General features: G+C 36.4%; 1 protein-coding gene across 4 annotated transcripts in view; it reads right to left on the reverse strand.

Moving 5' to 3' along the window:
- Window positions 1-3,785: 3,785 nt before the first annotated feature.
- The window catches only part of LOC110038935 (probable bifunctional methylthioribulose-1-phosphate dehydratase/enolase-phosphatase E1), a 63,639-nt gene continuing 45,958 nt past the window's right edge, over window positions 3,786-21,466 (reverse strand). For 3 of the 4 annotated variants that reach the window (XM_020743863.1, XM_020743864.1, XM_020743862.1), the window contains 3 exons: window positions 16,451-16,560; window positions 16,204-16,322; window positions 3,786-4,111 (listed from right to left, as the gene is read on the reverse strand). In XM_020743863.1, coding sequence (XP_020599522.1) covers window positions 4,020-4,111; window positions 16,204-16,322; window positions 16,451-16,560 — 321 coding nt within the window. In that variant the 3' untranslated portion in view covers window positions 3,786-4,019. Of the gene's footprint in view, window positions 4,112-16,203; window positions 16,323-16,450; window positions 16,561-21,466 lie in introns of those variants that run through there. The other variant, XM_020743865.1, reaches the window with a different exon arrangement.

Raw genomic sequence — 21,466 nt, forward strand, 5'->3', positions numbered from 1 at the left:
AATAGTATTTTTGATATAAAAATCTCAATGTCTCAATTCCAAGACTGAAAACTATGGCACTATCGAAAGGCATGGTGCAGCTAGTGGGTAGCAAAATAATATCAACCCTAAAGCTTGAGAACAACCATGATAAAAGTCTCAACAGCGCAACACCAAGACATAAGCAATGTGGCTCTATTGAAGGGAATGATGATACTAAAAACATGTTTCAGCTTTGACCCTAAGACTAAGACCTTTCCTTGATAGAGAGCTCAATGTCATGGCACCATCTCTATAGATTTGAAGTGCTAGAAGATGGCCAAGTTGGTTTTTTCAAATAACTTAAGCATAAGCAACAAAGGCATCATTCCTATAGAGTAAAAGAAAATGCATAAACTTGGAAACATATGCATTTAAAAAAAAAATGAGTAATAATTTCCCAAAATATTACAATAATTTAAATATATAAAATATAGAATATAAATGAATGGAGCTTGTAATACTTTGCCTTATCATCGACACCATTTTGCAATGTTCGACTCGGCCTAACCCCTTGTATAATTAGAACATGGGAGGTTCAAGGTGACTCATCTAGCCAGACTCAAAGGGCTCTCCGAACATCTGTGCTTACCAAGAGAACTACTTTTGTTTCTACTTCTTCACGTGCTTGAATCAGCGATCCACTGAGCTCTCCAGGTGATCCACCCCCTACCTTGTGTAGGTGACTTTGCCTAGGATATTTTTCACCTATTTGGGAATGGTGTTGGGATGAGAAGTATCAACTGATGGGGGGAGAGAGACCAGTTCCCTTGAACTTGTGTACTAGCAGATACTCTTTTTTTTTAATGGCATGTTTGGGGATGATATGTTTTTCTAACTTTTATTACTTTTTACCTAGGCTTTAACAGGTAGAGCATATATAATGGCTCAGTTGTCGATTCCAACGATTTTGCTACCCTAATTATATAATGAATTAGATCCAAGAAGACATGACCAACACTGATCATGAATTCCTTTGAATGACGTAATTTAATGTCGCTCGATTTATTTTGTTACTTTGCTCACATGTGAGATAAGTAACAATCCAACCTGATAGATGTGAATGACTGCTAAGCTTTGGACTTCTTTGTAAGGGTTTGAGTGAGAAATTTTGTGATCTTTCCCTCATACTCCTTCTACTTGATCTCAAAGCTGATGAGGGTTAAATAATGTTGGAATTCATTAAATTCCAGTCGCTTTTAAGAGAATTTAGCATATTGATCAATGTTATTTTAGCTAAATAGCATACAACATTGTTTGAAGGGCAGTCAAAGAGAATCCACTTTCCTTTAATGTCAAAGAGAATCCACTTTCCTTTTAAAAGAATTTAGTTGATGAGGCAATGGTGTTAAGTTCAGCCAAAAATGAAGCCAACAAAAAGAGATTGGAAATGAAAGAATATTTCAAATAATTTCAAATAGTTGTTTATTCAAGAGAGTCATAGTCATGATCTCAATAAGTCTTTTGTTAGAGCTGTCAATTCTGGTTTTTAGGTCATGTTCGAGTCTAGCCTGACACAAATACACCCAACCTGGAATTCAACTCATTTATTAAACATATCAATTTTTTTTGTCGGAACCCGTCTCAATAGCAAATGTTCTGACCCAATTTCAACCCATTGAGAATTAAAGAGGTGCCTACACATGAACAAATAATGATATAATGATATTTTACCAAAAATTCAAAAATGATTGAAATTAATCAGACAACTTGTATATAAACAAATATGATGTTAATGCATACACATTGTTTTAAAAGACAATCAAAAATTTTGTCGGAACCCGACTCATTATCAAATATTCTGAACTAAATTTAACCCGTTGAGAATAAAAGAGTTGCCCACACATGAACAAATAATGTTATAATGGTATTTTACCAAACATTCAAAAACAATTGAAATTAATCAGATAACTTGTATATAAACAATTATGATTTTAATGCATACACATTATTTTAAAAGACTAAATATTAATTCACCTAGGAATTATGATCTTATATCTGATTTTGGAATAGAATAGATGGTAAAGAAAAAATTTGATGGAGAAAATTTTCATGAAGAAGCACAAAAAAATTAAAAGTCCAACATATTTGATTTCTCTTTTTTTTTCTTTTTTTTTTAATCATACGAAATTCCAATCAATGCACAAAATAACAATGCTTCAAAAACTCCATTTTTTTTAAAAAAAGCCCCATAAAAGGCTTTCATGCCTTTTCACTTTCCACCAGAATCCTAAATAGGAAGAATCATGCAAGAACCTGATAGGTGAATGAAAATTCACATACTAGTAGAACCACAACTATGGAATATAAACTTACCTATGGGCTATGGCAAGGTTGTGGGCTTGCCACTAATGACCATGAGATGTTGAAGAGACAGAGTGTACACAAACCTGCAGAGTGTGAATCCCAGAGCTCGTCACAAGAGGGAAAGGGTGTCGGAGGGTCAGATTTAATTTATAAGAGAGGGGTTGAAGGCAAACTTCAACTTTCCTAGCTTTAACAACAACATCTGGACAATAATTAATCAACATATTAGTCCTCACCAAGAAGTTCACTCATAAAGACTAGAGTTGTATAGTATTCTCAATTTCTTCATAATACTACAAGAAAATGAGAACAAAATAAAATTCACTCACCTTTTTTTCAAAAACCATACCTCCATAGGAGTGATAAGATACTCATAACCTAAGGATCGTCAAAGGCAGAATGCGAGAGGATGGTAGCTACAAATACTAGTAATGAAGCCACAAGGTCTTTTATTTCATTTTTCATCTTGTCTCCATCCACTTTAATTTCTTCTTTACTTTCCACATTTTTTTGTAAAACTGCATTTGTTTATCATGTTTGCCAAAATAATTAGCAATGATGCATCTCGGTGAGACATGGACTTTGTCCTTCAAAATCTTCATATCTTTTGCATGAATCATAGAGTTTAAAAGAAAGAAATACAAAAAGATTCAAACTAAAGCCCACAAATTCATATTTTTAGAGTTGAAATGAACTGACATGAATAAAATAGCCTTGCAATCAAATCAATCAAAGACAACATTTTTCATACACGTTGATGAATTATTTAAGCCCTTTAGTTGTCTTATAATTTATTTCAACAAACTTCCAAAGATAAAAGAGAATAAAAAAAGACTCAATGGGTATAACCAAATGTCCAAATAACAAAATTCTTGCTAGTATTCCAGTCAAATACACATAAGATCAAACTTATATCAAAACCGCTCATAAGTTAGCCTACCAGATAACTTGATTTAAACGTCTACTTTTACAAATTTTCTTGCGAAAAAAAATAAAAAACCTATATTATAACATGTATCTATTAAACGGTCCTCATACCATGCAAACGACATTCATGCAGCCAAATGGTGAATAATTAATTACCTATCAATTTAACTAAAATCGATAAAATCCTAAAATCTCTGCCTCCACATTTCTTTCACTGCACTCTACATAAATATAAATCCACTAATTTAGGTGTGATTCATACAGAGTTCAAGATCTAACACTAATAAAAAGTTCCTTTACATGCCCAAATTACTTTATTAGTACAGTTTTTGGATTGATGTTGGATTTTACATATATTACACAATAAAAGAAAGTGAAACCACTATTTTATGACATTATTTTTTTATCTATTTAATATACATTATTATCTAAATATCCAAATGTTTATATACACGGGCAGATAAAAATATTTACACCATATTATTACAAAAACTGCGCAAAGAATTTAAATTATTTTTTAGCTTTGAATCAACTTCAAACTCAACTGAAAAATCTGATCATGATTCAAATCAAAGTTCACATGAGCTAAAATTAACTTGTTCAAACTTGAATTGAGAAAGGCAATCTCAACTCTTGTGATGGCCATACGATGAAAGGAGCTGTCGGAGAGAGATATTATATAGTTATAGAAAGCTCCTATATTACAGATTACAGCTCAAACAAGTATTTTGCCATTTTTCTAGACCATGTTTTCCAGTGGAAATACATCAAATTTCAGCGAAGGATGTGATGGTCTTAAATTCATGATTCTCTGAGAGAGGTGCATTTCCTGGGCGAATCGAAATTATCGCTTCAAGGCCTGCAAAAAAGGTAACTTTCTTAACGGAAACCACTTTATCAAGTGAAAAAATAAATGTTTTTTCTTGTGTTTTTCTTCCGTGGAAAATAAGAATCTTCTGAGATAGAAGGTAAATTTAAAATGCAAATATAAACTAGATTTTCGACACATGATAAAATAGGGGACGTTAAATTACTTGTGAATAAAATAAGTAAACAGAGAATTATAGATTTTAACATAATCCGTTTAGCAAGCGATTATTCAAGAGCCCATGGTAGCACACCGTTCGGATCAAAGATCAAATATTACGTTTACAAAACAATGCAACTAAAACGGCATGATTAGCCGTGAAATTTGACAACCGTGCCTACCGTGCCTAAGGAATAGAGTCGGATTACGCGGGTGGAGAAAAAGAGCGAGAGAAAGAAATAAGGTTGCCCTGTCGAGGGGCAAATTGGGGTTATCCACGGGCTCGGCAGCCCCTTTAATTCAACACAAGCTTGGGTTACAAGTGAGGGAGAAGGAAAACAAGCTCCCTGCATGAAAGGTGGGGGGAGAGAGAGAGCCTAAAGGGACTCTTTTACATGATAGGGGTCATCTATGTACAAAGAAAACAACAAAGGGAGGAAATTACACATATTCCCTTCTTATAGGGAGGTCATCTATATACAGAGAAAACAAGGGGAGGAAATTACATATATTCCCTTGTTATAAATGGGTCATGAGGGGTACTCCGGTCTTTTTACTACTCGAACCGATCTTCCTGGAGCTCTTTCTTGTTGCTAGAATCGTCGGCGTCAGGTGGCTGACTCAGGTGACCGGGTAGCAAATAAGATATAAAAGTTCAGGTGTTAGATATGTAAAGATAAAAGATTGGGTGGTATGCATGTAAATGCCTTCTTTTTTTCAGTATAAGAAATTGAGTGGTATGTGTGTAAATGTCTGATTTGAGAGGTGACCCGCTAAAGCAGCGAGGCGGCGGCTAGTGGATGGCCTAGCGAAGTAGTAGGTGGCTGACCAATAGGCGGTCGGTGGTCAGCCGAGGTGGCTGGCTGGTTTATATGTTATTTTATGTCAATTTGTTGCCATAATGTGTTGGCTGGTTGTGAGGGCCAGTTGGAGCAGCGAGGCAACCGACCAGTTGTCGGCCGGCTGGGGGAGGTGGTCGACTGGTCAGCCAACTGGGGAGGTTGTCAGCCCGCGAGCGAGGTGGTCAGCTAAAGGGTGGCCGGCAAAATAAACCTGTTGTTTAATTGAGGTGGCATTTACGTAAATTTTCTTCTTTTTAAGGGTTGGAGCGGCGATGGGAAAGGCCATGGACGGCCAGTCGGAGGGGGAAGTGGCCAGCCAATGGGCGGCCGGCCAACGGGCAAGGTGGTCGGCCAAAGGGTGGCTATCAAGATTTGGGGTGTTGTTGATGTAAATCTCTGTATATATTTTTTGTTTTAACAGACGTTCAGACATAGTGGCCAGTAAAAGCAGCGAGGCGGCCGGTTTTTTAGTGGATGGCCAGCCGGAGAGGGAGGTGGCCGACCAATGGGCGGTTGGCAGGCGGGTAAGGTAGCCGACTAGAGGGTAGCTGATAAGGTGATATTTATGTAAAATTTCAATTTATTTTTTATCTTAAGAGATGGCCAACCGAAGTGGCGAGGCAGCCGGCCAAAGAGAAAGGTGGCCCGCCAGAGGGTTTGTGGTTGTTGCGTGTCTTCTACGGTGACCCTTCCGACTCAGCGAGCTCATATTTTTGGACTGTACATGAAGCCCCTATGTTTTTCACTTCTTGAAGACGAAATTGTGATAATAATTGAAAGCTCATTATTCTCAAAAGTGTTATTCCATAAACATTAAATTTTTAAAGGTTTTCTTGCTATCTTTTAGTGAATAAGTCCTTTGGAAAAATAATCATCTTCAAGTGATTAGATCTTCAGAGAATATAATCAAGCTTGTTTTTAGATTTTTTTTTTATATAAAAAGAATGTCAGTGAAGGTTCGGGCGAACAATCTTGGCATGGTTGTTAGTATTTTTCATGCCTTCAACAGATCAGACGTTCTTGGTATCGTTGTCGGTTTCTTTTTTATGGCTTCAACCAATCAGACGTTCTTAGCGTCGTCGATTATTTTTTTCTTCAAAACGGGATAAAGCAAACCTTTTGCTACATTAAACATGATTAGATTTAGAAAACAAAATTAATTTCTAAGGACAGATACCCACATTTCCAAAGAGGCATATTTTAATGCCCCTAATTTTATAAAAAAAAAAATTCCAAGTCCATAACTTTCCTAATATCTACTTGATTCCCAAGGGCGGGTACTTAAGCCTCATAAAATGAATCTTTTAAGAAATTGCTCTATTATCCCATTTATATACCTTTTCGAGTTAAGTAGTAGTGTTGAAGATCATGAAATGAGTGGATCTATGAGAGGACAAATAATAAAATAAAAGTACAACACTTTTTTTTCTTTTACAAAACAAAAATCTAAAATATGAAACTCAAATTAGAAATGAAGGTCTTGAGTGTTAGACCAAGCTTGGGATCGGGCTTGATAAGGAGAGGGGTGTGTGATCATATACGGAACAGGGACTTAGTGTGGGTCGTGTTGTGAAAAAACGACGAGAATAAAGGAAAAAACCGAATAAAAAAAATTGCAAAATAGAAAACATAGCGGGAACACACAGATTTACTTGGTTCGGCAAATTGCTTACATCCACGGAGCTACAGAGGATTTTATTAGCTTGAGAAATTACACCCGTCGATCACTTCGACGATTACAAGAAAACACTTTCTCTCTACCTCTCCTCTCCCCTCTCTCTCTACCCGAGAGCTTCAAACCGAAGCACACCAGAAGAACCTGGAAAGCTACCAATGTCGAAGAGGAAGACTAGAAACCAAATTCCGAGGGAGATAACAAGGGAAGTCAGCATGCCTATTTATTAATTTCATCATGTCTACCCATTAAGGAATTATTCAAATAGTTAATGAAGTCCAGTAATTATTTTTTTTTCTCCTCTGCAGCAAATCATAGAAAGAATTAAAAGCAATTAACTTTGAGTATCAAATCTAATTTGCAGCCAAACATGAGAAAATGTCAATTTGAACTATGGACCAGTTTTCATATTCGCAACAAATCTCCCACTTAGTGACTAGTGCACTGGCGGCATCAACCACTAGCTGAGTTGTCATTTTCTTCAAACGTGACATCGTCCACCTCTGCAACTCAAAGCATCTTGTCTTCACGCTAGAAGAGCAACTAAAGCCGAGCGCAACTTCAGTTTCTCAAGAGTAACACCCTTAGTCGACATATCATCGTCAACATAGCTTTGTATCTCCAAATTCTTTCTTGGGTTACTCATAATTCTGCTTACAACTCCCACAGCATGAGCAATATCTTGTCTTTGCTGAAAGTGATTTTCAACAAATCTAGCCATGGACCTCTTACTGCCATCAAGCGCAGTCTTCAGCCGGTACACACACTTGTTGTGCAATGTCTTCTTCATAGGTGAAAGTTCTATCAGCTCCCAAGTCTGATTCCCTGGCAGGGAATTCATCTTTTCCGGTTGCTTTCCCTGCAACGGAAGATGAAATTTCTTCTCATAGAGGTAGTTCTCTATTTGTATCCTCTAGTAACCAAAATTTGTGTCATTAAACTTCTCGATCCCCAATGTCATTACATCATGTCAAGTCATCGCTTTCCCTCAGATCCGAATCTAAGCTCTAATACCAGTTGTTGTGAAAAATGGCAACAATAAGCGAAAAAAGGGATCGAGAAAAATTCACAAATAGAAACCACAGCGGAACACACAGATTTACGTGGTTCAGCAAATTGTCTACGTCCACGGAGCTGTAAAAGATTTTATTCACTTGAGGAATTACACTCGTCGATCACCTCGACGATTACAAGAAAATACTCCTCTCCTCTCTCCTCCTCTCCTCTCTCTATCCGAGAGCTTCAAACCAAAGCACACCAAAAGAAGAACCTGGAAAGCTACCAATGCCGAAGAGGAAACCTGAGAAGCCAAATCCCGAGAGAGATAACAAAGGGAGCTAGCATGCCTATTTATTAATTTCATTAATCCTATTTTAACAATTTAATGAGTGAAATCAAGAAATAAATGAAATACATGGATTTAAATCATCACTTATTCCAACATTAAAAATCAATACTTTCCATAACTTTCATCCAAAACTTTAATTACTTCTCATTTTAAGGAAAAAGATAAAGAAAACTACTCATAATTCATGGAGAAAACACAACCACAATCTAGTTTAAAAGTAGAAATCATTGTCAAATCAACAAGAAGTCTAAATTAAAACCAAATGTAGTAACAAAAGATAAAAACTTATATCAAATCCTCGACGAAACTCTTAAAGTTCTTTTGAATCTTTTCTTCTTTTACAACACTCTTAACTCTCAAAATAAAAACTAAAAAGAAAAGGAAGAGGTAAATGCAAATGGCGTCTAAAAGTCTCTCCTAAAACGCAGAGAAGAGTCTCCCTTGAACAGCAATGAAAAAACTAGAAGAGCCCTTAATCCACTCCAACTCCCTCTTTTTATAGTTTTCCAAGAGATGTCTTAGTATCTCTTTAAAATGTGTCCATATTCGATGAATTTCTCTAAGAGATGCCTCCTTTCAAAAGTTCTTTTAATATATTTTCGTCCCTAGTGGTTATAACCACCGTTTTTCGCCGATAGGTGCCTTAAAAATCGCTTTAAAATTCGTCAAAATTCATTAAACCGTCAAATAACTGTCATTGGCGCTTAAGCGTGAGGTCTCTGGCGCTTATGCGCAGTCTTCTCTATATTACTGGCGCTTAAGCGCCAACTCTGGGCGCTTAAGCGTCACAGCTCTTTTGCACATTTTCATCATTTTTGCTTCAAATTTGATCATTTTTCACTCTTTTCACCATTTTTCATTGTACCTGAAAGAAAAACACGCAAATATCTTTCATTAAAGTGCAATATCTTAAAAAAAGGTATAAAAATGTGTACATAAATATTATATATTTTAGGTGAATCATGTGTCCAATACACCTGTGGCACGGACAATATCTCGGATGTCCTTTGATGTTGACCTCGTCAGGCTTCTTCGGCTTAGGCAACCTGAACTTGGGATTCTTAATCAAATTGTGGAACATCTTTATCGTTGTCTCATCTTTAAAAGAGTACATCCCATTTGATCGAGCGTTCATGATTGGAACTCATCTTTCGTCTGTCTGGTAAGGTCTTTGCTGAGATGATTGTTGAATATTCTGACGAGGACGTTGGAAGGTCCGTTGATATTATTCGGCTTGTATTTGTAATTGTCGATTTCCCCTGTCAACCACATCAACTGTCTAAGATTTCTTCTCAAATATCTCCATTGGTTCTAGCTCTTCAGCCCTTTTTCAGAAAACCAAATTGCTTAGCTTCCCCTTGGAGATTCCTAGCTTTGCTAAATAATTTCTCGAACGTTCTGATTGTAAACCCTTTAAGCAAGAAACTCACTGGACCGTGAATGCTCTTCAAAAGAATCTCAACTGTTTGCTGCTCTTGCAACTGCAGGTCACATCTCATGCTGAGATTTCTCCACCATAGAATGTACTACACCAAGGTTTCATCCGGCTTTTGCATCTCTACCAAAAGATCACCAAAGGTGATGTGCTGCTGAACTCCGGCAAATCAGCTGACAAAAAGATTTTCATTTCTGTGAATGTCTTTATTGAACCATTTGGTAACATTTCATACCAATCAAAGGCGACTCCAGTAAGGCTACTTACAAACTGACAGAAATAAAGTGCTTTGTTAGCCCCTACGTTGCAGCAGCTCGCTCGGAAGTGTGCAACACACTGACGAGGGTTTTTGGTTCCATCGAATGTTTTAAACAAAGGTGGTACGGAACCATTGGGGTATTGGATGGCCTCAACCTCCTCTGGGTAGGGTCTACCCTTTAGAGTTGATGCCCCTCATTTTGATTTATCCAGGGCTTCTCTCACCTGTTGTTCGACCATCTGTTTAATTTCATTTTCATGCATCGGACCCTGAACTTATTCTTCTTCAGTTGTCCATCGGAGGTGAACTCTTTTCTTTCATCTGCAATACAATTGATTTCTGGATGGTTTGTTTCTGGAGGTACCATCTGCGATGATTGTGATTATCTTCGCATTGCAATCATGGCGGTCATCATTTCTTCAATTTTCTTATTGAGATGACTGATATGTTCATCCCTTTGTTGGATGGCCCATTGCCTCTCATCCGCGGTGTTCTCCTCACCAGAAGATGGAGCATCACGCGTAGATAATTCGACCCAGGTCTCGATGACATTGATTTCTGTTAATCCTTCATCCAAGTAATCTGACACATCGTAAGTTTCATCATTCATATCTCCTCTTTTCTTCATACAACCGTGCAATACTGGCTCGAAGCCTCTCCAGCTTAGCCTCGATTGACTTTCCTTTGATTACTTTAAGGTCAGTCAGAAGTTTTCGAGGAACATCACTTATTCCCTTGAGCGTCGGTGTCGTCTTGTAGAAGTTAATCGAATCAACCGAAATAATATTTACAGAACCATTTTCAAATTTTTTTAAATACTCCTTCGGGATCGTTACATTTCCACTTTTGAAATTGTTCTTAAGCCAATCCTTGAAGCTAAAGTATTTTTCTATGGTGTGGCTGAGCAACTGGTGGTATGAGCAGTATTGAGGATGATCTTTCCTACCGGTCTCTACTGGCTTATTCGGCTCTGGTAGCCTGAATTCTGGTCTGTTTAGCAAGTCGCGGAACATTCTCGACACCAATTCTTCCTTGAATGGGTATACCTTGCTTAATCATTGATTCATTGTTGTAGGTGACTTTCTATCTGCAAGATACGGTCTTTGCTGAGCTGACTGTTGACCGAACCGCTGCGGGTGCTGGCAGGACTGTCGAGGCTGCTCGGCTTTCAGAATTTACCCACTGCGCCTCCTTTCCTATGCCTTCACCAGTTGCACAAACTCTGAATTAGACCCTATCTCGAATCCAGAAAACGGTGGGGCATAATCGTCGATTGACTCTTCTTCATGTAGAATCTCTTCTCCTTTGGTTGGTGGAGCAACTGGTACAGCGGTGGCGAACTTGGCGGTAAGAGCATAAACAGTTACGGAAGCAATCCCAACATTCCTAGCGGCAGATGACACAGCAGTAAAAGAGTTCTTTTCAAACACCTGCTTGGAGGGAAGAATTTCGTTGCAAGCTTCAAATTGAACTGAACGACAGGCTTAACGAAATTGTTCATTTCTGGCTTCATCACTGCGACGGCCACATCCCCGAACTTAGCTCCAACTTCGTCGAACCCTTGTCCAAATTTAATGACTGCCATGTCAGGCAGCTCGTTCCTGTTGATAACAAACTCTACTCCGACGACGAAAGAAAAGATCAACTTTGGCGAAGACATCATCCCAGTCATTTGAAGATTTCTGAGAAGTCAGTGACATCTCGTGCTTTACAGCTTCAATGGAAGTACTCAATTTAACACACTTGCCTGTAAACTGGGAATATCCTTTATTATTTCATTTGATTTTACTTTTTCAAACTTTAAGAGGTGTTTTCAAGTTCATTGTTTGTTCTTGTAATTATAGTGTCGAGGGGTTTAACTAGATTAAACGAGAGATTAAAAGACGAAATCACTTGGCTCAATTTGCAACCAAACTTAAAAAATACGAGGAAAAGGCGAAGTTTAGGACCCAGTGCGGGATTAACTTCACTACGCACATTGCCCGAGCGGAATTAGTCCACTAACACACCTATTGGGGGTCCAACCCCACACAACAAGAAAAAGCACTAAAGGACTCCTGAACCTCTCTGTCTAAAGGTGATTAGACAGACGGTCCTAGAATCCAAAAGAGTTGACCGTACTTACCCAAGAAAGAAATGGGTGAAGCATATCAACAGAAAAAGGGTAATCTGGTCCATGAGGGACATGGACACATTACCGATATATGAAGACAAAACTTCCTGATCACAATGGAAAGAGAAACTAATCTCAGCGGAGTCGTCAGAATTTGTCGGTCACCAAATTAGAATTTGTCGGTCGTCGAAATAAATATCCTGACGTCCGGTTTAATTTAATATATGTATATATAATTTTGAAAATACTTTAAGTTTTAAAAATACGAGTCTGAACTGATCTCATATCCTCAGCAGTTCAAATAAACGAGCCTAACACCGCAAGCAATACATCTATCCCAAAGCGATCCAAATTAGTTTTGGGGACATTTGAAATGATTTTGAAGGTTTTGGGATAGTTTGGCTCACCAGGGATATTTTTGTAATTTTGGCAAAATCAGAGGTATTTTAATAATTTTGAAAATTTTGGAGTGTTTTGGGAAATTTGGGTGGTTTCAAATGGTTTGAAATAATTTTTTGGACAAAATTGGGTATTTTGGGTAATTTTGATCAAAATTGGGGTTTCAATGGTAGTTGTTAAATTGGGGTAGGTTTTGGGGGTAGAAGACTAGATTGGGTATTTTAGTAGGATTAGGGTTGCCAACCACACACCACCCTACTTAAGTCATGGGCCAATAGTATTCCCTACTTTGGTTACTCCATATACTGGTCTCAGCTAAACCCTGGCCTAGGGCTAGTGGCCTATGGGACCATCTATATGAGTTTCCTTAAAAATTAAGAGACCAACTAAGCATATTTGACTAAAGCATGAGGTTGTGAGTGTAAATGGGGGGTATCAGGTGTGTGTTTGAACTAACGGAGGTCACACCACCCAGGGTCCACCCTAAGGCCAAACAGTCCTATGAGAACTCCCTTTGAACTCCCTCATACTGGCCCCACCTACTAAATATTAGAGGTTAGGACCAATATGAAGAACTTCAAATTGAGCAAAGAAGAGTTTAGAGTTTCTAATGGTGAGAGCTCCTTTTCTATATGAGGATTCTTTTACTGGTCTTCTAGGAATAGTAAACAGAAAAGTCCTATGGCTATATCGTAGGCTACTAAGAAAAAAAAACTAGACCTCAACCAAAATTGAGGTCAACACTGAGCCACCTGAGTTCAAAAATTCACACTGCACCTCAATGATCAAGAATCGGCAGCTATCAAAACTTCACAAGGCTTTTTTTTTATTCCTTTTGACCAGGAGGATGATGCCATATCTTCTTCGTTGAAATTCAGAAGAAGCAGAAAGCAACAAAGAATGAAGTAGGAGCGTAGAGTGTAAAGATCGAGCAAAATTTTGTTCGACCCTGATATCTATTTATAAAACATATGACGTTGTGGAGCTGAGTAGATAGCATCACGATGTTAATCCTTAGCTCAATCAACCCAGTTTAATATTATCCTTTAGTTCTCAGAGTTTCTTTAAGAACAATCATCGTTGATTCAATCGATGGAGCATCGCAAAGCCAGCATGCGACCCCTGCAATAATAAGATCAAATTCAATCTAACTCCTTTAATTCACCTTTGCAGCCCACCCAAAATACATGTTCACCATCTATTTCATTGATAGGGCTTCGCGGTGCTGGGGAGTAGCATTGTAATTCGGGTTATGTTTATTAACTATTCAAATAACACAAATAATCACAATATACACAATTTTCTGGCAAGTGCCTAAGCATTATGACTCCAAGCTATGACACTTGAGAAGAATTGGCGCTATGAATCCATGCTACGGCACTTGAGATGATTTAGTGCCACAACATTGGTTTGCAGCGCAGCAGCTCTGAATCCTTTTTAACAAAATTCAAGAGCATGTGCCCCATGAGGCAATGATAGATCCTAGGCATGAGGCAACGATGTCAAAGTAGAGCCAAAAATGAAGCCAAGAAAAAGAGATTGGAAATGGAAGAAAATTTCAAATAATTTCAAATAGTTGTTTATCAAAGAGAAAGTCGTAGTCATAATCTCAATAAGTCTTTTGTTAGAGCTGTCAATTCAGATTTTTAGGTCGTGTTCGAGTCTAGCCTGACGCAAATACACCCAACTTGGAACTCAGCTCATTTATTAAACCTATCAAATATTTTGTCAGAACCTGACTCAATAGCAAATGTTCTGGCCCAAATTTAGCCCATTGAGGATAAAAGAGGTGCCCACACATGAACAAATAATGTTATAACGATAATTTACTGAACATTAAAAAATGATTGAAATTAATCAGACAACTTATATATAAACAAATATGAATTTAATGCATACGCATTATTTTAAAAGATTAAATATTCATTTATCTAAGAATTACGATGTTATATCTTATTTTGGAATGCAATAGACGGTAAAGAAAAAATTGAAGGAGAAAATTTTCGTGAAGAAGCACAAGAAAATAAAAAGTGCAACATATTTGATTTCTCTTTTTTTGTTTCCTTTTTTTTTAATCATACTAAATTCCATAAAGGCTTTCATGTCTTTTCACTTTCCACCAGAAATCCTAAAAAGGAAGAATCATACAAGAACCTAACAGGAGAATGAGAATTCACATACTAGTAGAACCACAACTAGTGAAATTATAAGTCATGGAGTATAAAATTACCTACGGGCTATGGCAAGGGTGTGGGCTTGCACTAGTAACCACAAGATGTTGAACGAGACAGTGTAGACAAACTTGCAGGGTGTGAATCCCAGAGCAAAAGACAATAGTCACAAGAGGAAAAGACGTTGTGGCTTTACTCTTGAGAGTAGGCGTAGGAGGGTCATATGTAATTTATAAGGGAGGGGTTGAAGGCAAACTTCAACTTTCCTAGCTTTAACAACAACATCTGGACATATAATTAATCAACATATTAGTCCTCACCAAGAAGTCCACTTATAATAACTAGTCGTATAGAATTCTCAATTTCTTCATAATACTAACAAGAAAATGAGAACAAAAAAAAAATCACTCACCTTTCTTTCAAAACGATACCTCCATAAGAAGTGAAATGATACTCATAACCTAATGATTGTCAAAGGCAGCATGCGAGAAGATGGTGGCTACTAATACTAGTTATGAAGCCACAAGGTGTTTTATTTCATTTTTCATCTTGTCTCTATCAACTTTAATTTATTCTTTACTTTCCACATTTTTTGTAAAACTGCATTTCTTTGTAAAAGTAATTGGCAATGATGCATCTCAGTGTGTATCGACCCTGCCCTTCAAAATCTTCATATCTTTTGCATGAATCATAGAGTTTAAAAGAAAGAAATACAAAAAGATTCAAACTAAAGCCCACAAATTCATATTTTTAGAGCTGAAATGAACTGACATGAATAAAATAGCTTGCAATCAAATCAATCAAAGACAACATTTTTAATACACATTGATGAATTATTTAAGCCCTTTGGTTCTCTTATCATTTATTGCAACAAACTTCCAAAGATAAAAGAGAATAAAAAACCTCAATCGCTATAACCAATTGTCCAAATAACAAAATTCATGTTAGTATTCTTTTTTTGGTTTTATTTTTGTTTTATTTATGTTTTGATTTAAAACAAAACGTGTTTGACTATTTCATTAAAGTATAGTTATTTTTACAAACACTCAAAACACCTAATAGTTCTTTTGAGTGTTTTAAAAAATATGTTAATTTATTTTTAAAAACAAAAAAATAAAAACATGTAAGAAAATAAATACTAAACAAACATGTTTTTAAAGACAATTTATCCATTTTGGGATCCGCTGTGAGGCATTTCGCATGGGTTGTGGCATGGTTGGGGTGCAGACATGTAACATCACTACCTGGAAAGTGAAACCCCATAAACTAAAAAATAAAGCAGGTTAATTCCACAAAGCACCAATGACATGAAAATATAATCAGTGGAGAAAGAAGATAAGAAAATGTTCCAGAAATTTATTTGACCGGTATCTAAAGAGCTGGTAACTTGAGTAAGGGAAAGGCTCAACAACTGTAGGCTTGTGTAATGAATAGCTTGAATATTGTCAAGGGCGTGAAGGAAATTTCGTTTATTAAAGGATGAAATTGAATCAATATCAATATTAAAAATAATAATAATATATAGAATCATAAGAATTAAAATATAAATTCATGTCTAAAGAAACATTGCATGTAAAATAATAAATTTGATATAATATAAATATTTCATCACTAATTATCTACAACCAAAAGGTTTGTAAGAAAATATTCACACGCAGACAAGACATGAAACAGAAATTTACCTGCAGCCTTCGCAGCAACAGCTTCTTGATAAACATCTGTTATAAATAAGATTTCTGATGGCTTATCTACTCCAACAGATTGAGATATCTCACAGTAGCTTTTTGCATCTCGTTTGTTCCTAAACATGAGAGAAGAAAACTCGTTAGCCAGAGAAAGTAGCATACAAATAGTATGGTAACAAGTTTAAACAAAGAATCAAATCAACAAGCGATCGAACTGACAATATCACTTCTTAAGAAAACATACCCGATTGTAGTGTCAAAAAAACCACATAAATACTTTCTCAAGTCCCCGTGTACAGTATTTCTGAAGATAAGCCTTTGAGCCTCTCTACTCCCACTGGAATATATGTAAATCTGAATAAAAATGTTATTTTTGTCAATATACAGTTTGAGCTGATTTTTGGTAGGTAGGATAACATATTGGAGCACAAAAAAAAAAATCAAATTAAACAGCATTAGTGGACGTAGAAAGGGAACTAGTAATAGTGTTAAGTAATTAAATAAAGATGATAGGATTTGAACAAAAGAAAAAGCTTCAATAGCTGCAACAACAGCAGCACAAGAAAAAAAGTTCACAGCTTCAACCAACACTGAAATAGCCGAATGAGGAATAGTTGTTCCAGCCTTATGATTAGTAGTTTGTGTCCTCTGAGTGTGGCGTATCTTATAAGCCAAAAGGAGAAGTTGAAACAGCCCAAAGGAATGATTTTTCATCCAGAAATGAGAAACTAAACTAATAATCGAGTAGTTTTAAACAAAACTTCAAGAATATATGTGATGCGGATTGCAGAGTTTCCCATGATACCATGAAACTGAGGTATGACTCAAGCGATTGTGGGAGTTCTTCCTTTTTTATTTCATTCCTTTACCTTCAGGTAGTTTCCTTCCTTTGTTTCTTTCCTATTTCACATTAGGAGACTTTCATATATGTAAATTGGGTTGCTTGGATTTTTAATTTTCAAATTTATGAATTGTGAGAGATGTCTTTGATTTACGCTCTCCGGAGTGTTCTCACATTTTCCCATCGCAAGTGGTGTATTTGTAGCTTTCCTAGGAACAATTGGTTTATCCCCCTCGCCGTCCGCACTTAAACATTTGCTGTTTTTCCATTGTTTTTCTGACGGACAGCCGTCGAAGCCACCGTTATATGCTGTTTACAGCACGAAATTGCTTTTTTTTTCCCTTACAACATTGCCGGTCACACAGATTATCAATCGCCATCTATCCTCCAACTCAAGTAATGAATCTTAAAACTTCCCTTATGTCCTTTTGTGCTTTATCAAACCTTCTAGGAGCCCTAGAAAAGTGTCATTTAGTATTAGAGTCAGTTTAACGCTATGGAGAAACCCTCAATGAGGCGCTCATGAAATTCCTATGGAGTACATGCAGCGGGAAATCCTTCAATTGCAATACAGACTCGCTGATTTTGGCAAAAGACTACCAGAAAGTCACCCATGGCAACAACAGTGACCGCCCAGACAAAGGTTGAAAAAAACTTTTTCTACCAAGCTTCAAGTGACAAAGAGTCGATGCCACGTCAATTAAGCATTGAGTATAGGAGGAGAGAGGTTAATTTTAAAGTAAAGGTTGATCTGCAGAAATTTGACAGTCGCATGAATCCGGACAAATTTGTAGAGTAGCTCCAGACAGTGGAACGGGTCATTAAATACAAGGATGTTTCACCTAGTAGAGGGGTAAAACTAGCCACCATCAAAATAAGGAAATGTGCATCTTCATGGTGAAAAAAACTGAAACGTTTGTGCCAGCAAGAGGGAAGGAAAAATCATAATTTGGTCCAAGATAAAAAAGATGTAGCGCAAATATTTATTAATACATTACAAATAAGACATTCTTAAGGCTTCGTTACTTAAAGCAGAAAGATCGTTCAGTAGAGTACAAGCTCGCAGCTTATGTTGAACTGTGAACCAGTAGACCTCAAGGATAACGCCATAGACTAATATCTAGAGAGGTTGAGACATCTATTAGTAACGTGGCACAGTTAAAGCCCTATTGAACATTACAAAATGTCAAGACTTTAGCCCTAGAAGTGGAGAGAACACTGCATCATCATTTTCACACTGCCTTCAAAACTGAATTAAGCCTTCAAATCAAGTAGCAAGAACACATTGAGAGTACCCAGACCTATCACTCGTGAAGAAAAATTGGTATGAAGGAAAAGAGGCCTTAATTAGACCGGTACCCAAAAAATTTTCATACCAGGTAGTGTTTCAAATGTCATGGCTACAATTATATTTCATCCAATTGTCCAAATAGGAGGGAGATTTCTTTTAATGAATAGGGTGTGGTGGAGGAGGCCAAGGGTGAAGACCTACAAGAAAATAGAGATGAGTACGAGCTACCTACAAACGACAGTGAGATGTCTGTTGTTCGACAAGTTCTCCAAACCAAGCCTAAGAGGGATCAACAGTGGATTAGGCATGATATCTACATACCCATGGTACTGTAAAGGGAAAAGTATGCAAACTCATCATAGATGAAGATAGTTGTGAAAATGTGGTATCTACTTAGACGATAAATGAATTGAGTCACTCTACACAAAAGCAATCCCAGCCACTCTGACTTGGTTGAAAAAAAATGAGTCTGTGTCAACAAAAGATGTCTAGTGGAATTTTCAATTAGGGACAAATTGTAGGATTTATCAAATCATGTCATTCTCTTGTGAACATTTGGAGGCCTTCACACCAATTAGTTGTTTCCACAAAATTGTTATCTAAACCTTGTGATGTCAAAGCTTTTATCAAGATGAATGTTTTTATCTTATATAATAAATGTGTATGGTTGGTTTCAGTTTAGAATGGGTCCTAGCAAGATGTACTGACAAATTCCCCACATACTTTCTATTGTCATATTTCAATCAAATATGAGATTTATGTTTTAAGCTTTTTACAAATTTTGAATAATCTAAATGGCAATGCTCATGCCACCACCGTTGCCCATGGGTACTGTCAACAAGGTAATGTGGTTGTGTGCCATATGACATTAATTCAAATTTTGGAGGTCATTATTGTAGCTTGTACATATGGTTGTGGCTTGACTGCTACTCAATAATTATATCTTGAGTCTTCCAATAATTATATCTTGAGCCTTCTACTTTTACAAAGCTGGGATATAATCTTAATATTTCAAACTATAATATTTCTAATAATGAAGTTATAATGAATTTAGATCATTAGTGAGCTCCATGTGCTAGTGAATACACATGCTCATAAACTACAATTATACAAGATAAAAGGAAGCAACATGCATACTAGTTAAACTATTAAAGAGTTGATGTTATTCAAAGAGACTTACTATATTAAAAACATATCAATATCATTTCATATCTATACAACCGTTACAGAAGCATCATCAACAACTTTATGTCAATTAAGACACAACAACATTAATATCATTTCTTATATACGTGCATGCATACCTTAGTGTTCCCCATTACTATCATTAAGGGGTAACACCATCATAGCCAAACGTGCACATACAAACATACTATAAAAATATTACATTTTTAAATAATAAATATTTTATTCTCAAATTGCGTAGTAGTTAATATTCTTGTTCATAATTCAATGATAAATTAAGCAAAGCGGAGCACACAGGTAATTCATAAAATAAGACCAAAATTCATTAGAACAATAAATCACGAGTATGAGGCACAATAACAGTAACAATAAATTTATTCCGTCGAGAAGAAACAAAATATTATTATAGTAAAAAAGTATAAGCAGTCACCTCACTACGATTTCTTTATTCTTGAATTTGACTTAGCCTCAATCCTGTAAAATTTAAGCCTACAATAAAATAAAGGTATAAATTTTAATTAATTTTATATGTTAATTAAATTATTAACTTCTCATTACTTTATTAAATTTTTCATATTTATTTGATGTAATCTTATATATATATATACAGATATAGATATATATATCAAAACGATACCTCCCCCAGAACCCCCCGCAGAGAACCCCCCCCCCCCGCCCACACCCTGTTTTGAGATATATATATATATATATATATATATATTATAGTTCCCTAGGTATGCTGGTTTGAGCCTTTTAGTCTCAACAATGGTTACCTTTTTATAAATTATACTATGCACAAGAAGTTCCCTGGGTACTTATTCAAATTTGGTGTAAATGGATATTGCAGTGGTTTATTTCTTTGGCCACATATGCAGGATTGTGATAAAGCAAAGGCAATGAATTTTAATTGCACTAGCAGTGTTTTGAAGATGGGTTTGGGCTTAATGGCTAACTGTTTGCATTTGATGCATGCGTTAATGGTTCTATTTTCCTTTTTGGTTACCATTACTGGTATTAGCTACAATTTTGAGCTTTTTGACTTCACGTTGGCTAGCTTTATTATGGAGTGCGTTAACTGTTATTTTCCTGATACTAAGCTGGTGGTGGTAGCTGCTTTGACTAATTACTTTCAAAGCCACTTATTTTGGACATATTTTGTGTGGCTTGTTGTCAATTTTTTGAGGAATTACTGGCTGTATTTTCTGTGGCTTATGGTAACTCATTGGTGGGAACATTTGCGGGTTAAGGCCATCAGATCACTCTGTCAGATCTGTTGGTTGTCGGATTCCATGCTCAGTACTCAGAATCTCGAGGCCCATACTTTTTTATCTCTAAATATGCTATATGAATGGAGGCAATTCGCTCATCTTGGTCGTTGTGATTCATTCTAGGGAGCTTCTATTTCTGCCATCCCTCGGTTTCATATTATATGCAAAGCAACATTTTTTTGGACTATTGTAACTACTCTACTTTTGCTTCACTACTTTGTTACTTTCAACTCTCATAACAGGTTTGGTCTTCTGGTGATAAGCTTCACTATCCCTTCTATGTTGAAGTTGTTCTTGGACGGTCACGAAGCTACGCTTCTGCATTTTGACTGGTATTCAGATATGGTTAAAGGTTTTTCGGCCTTACGTTTCACACCACTTTTTTTGCACTTTCTTTACATGTTTATTATGGGTATACTGCTTTGGATTGGTATACGTTTTGTTGGGACACATGCATGTCTTTTTGAAAGCGGTTACTTTATAGTTCCTTTTACATCTTTTTTGCGTAGTGTTATAATGTGGATGGAGGAACCTTTATTACTTTATGTATTTTTATTTCTTTTAAAAGGGATCCTCCTTCCCCCCCCCTTTTTTTGTACCCTTCCTTTTTTATTAACGCGTAAAGAGCCACGACCTGTTCTTTTATTAATATATATATATATATATATATATATA

This window comes from Phalaenopsis equestris, unplaced genomic scaffold, assembly GCF_001263595.1.
Source record: "Phalaenopsis equestris unplaced genomic scaffold, ASM126359v1 Scaffold234382, whole genome shotgun sequence".
Classification (NCBI taxonomy): Eukaryota; Viridiplantae; Streptophyta; class Magnoliopsida; order Asparagales; family Orchidaceae; genus Phalaenopsis; species Phalaenopsis equestris.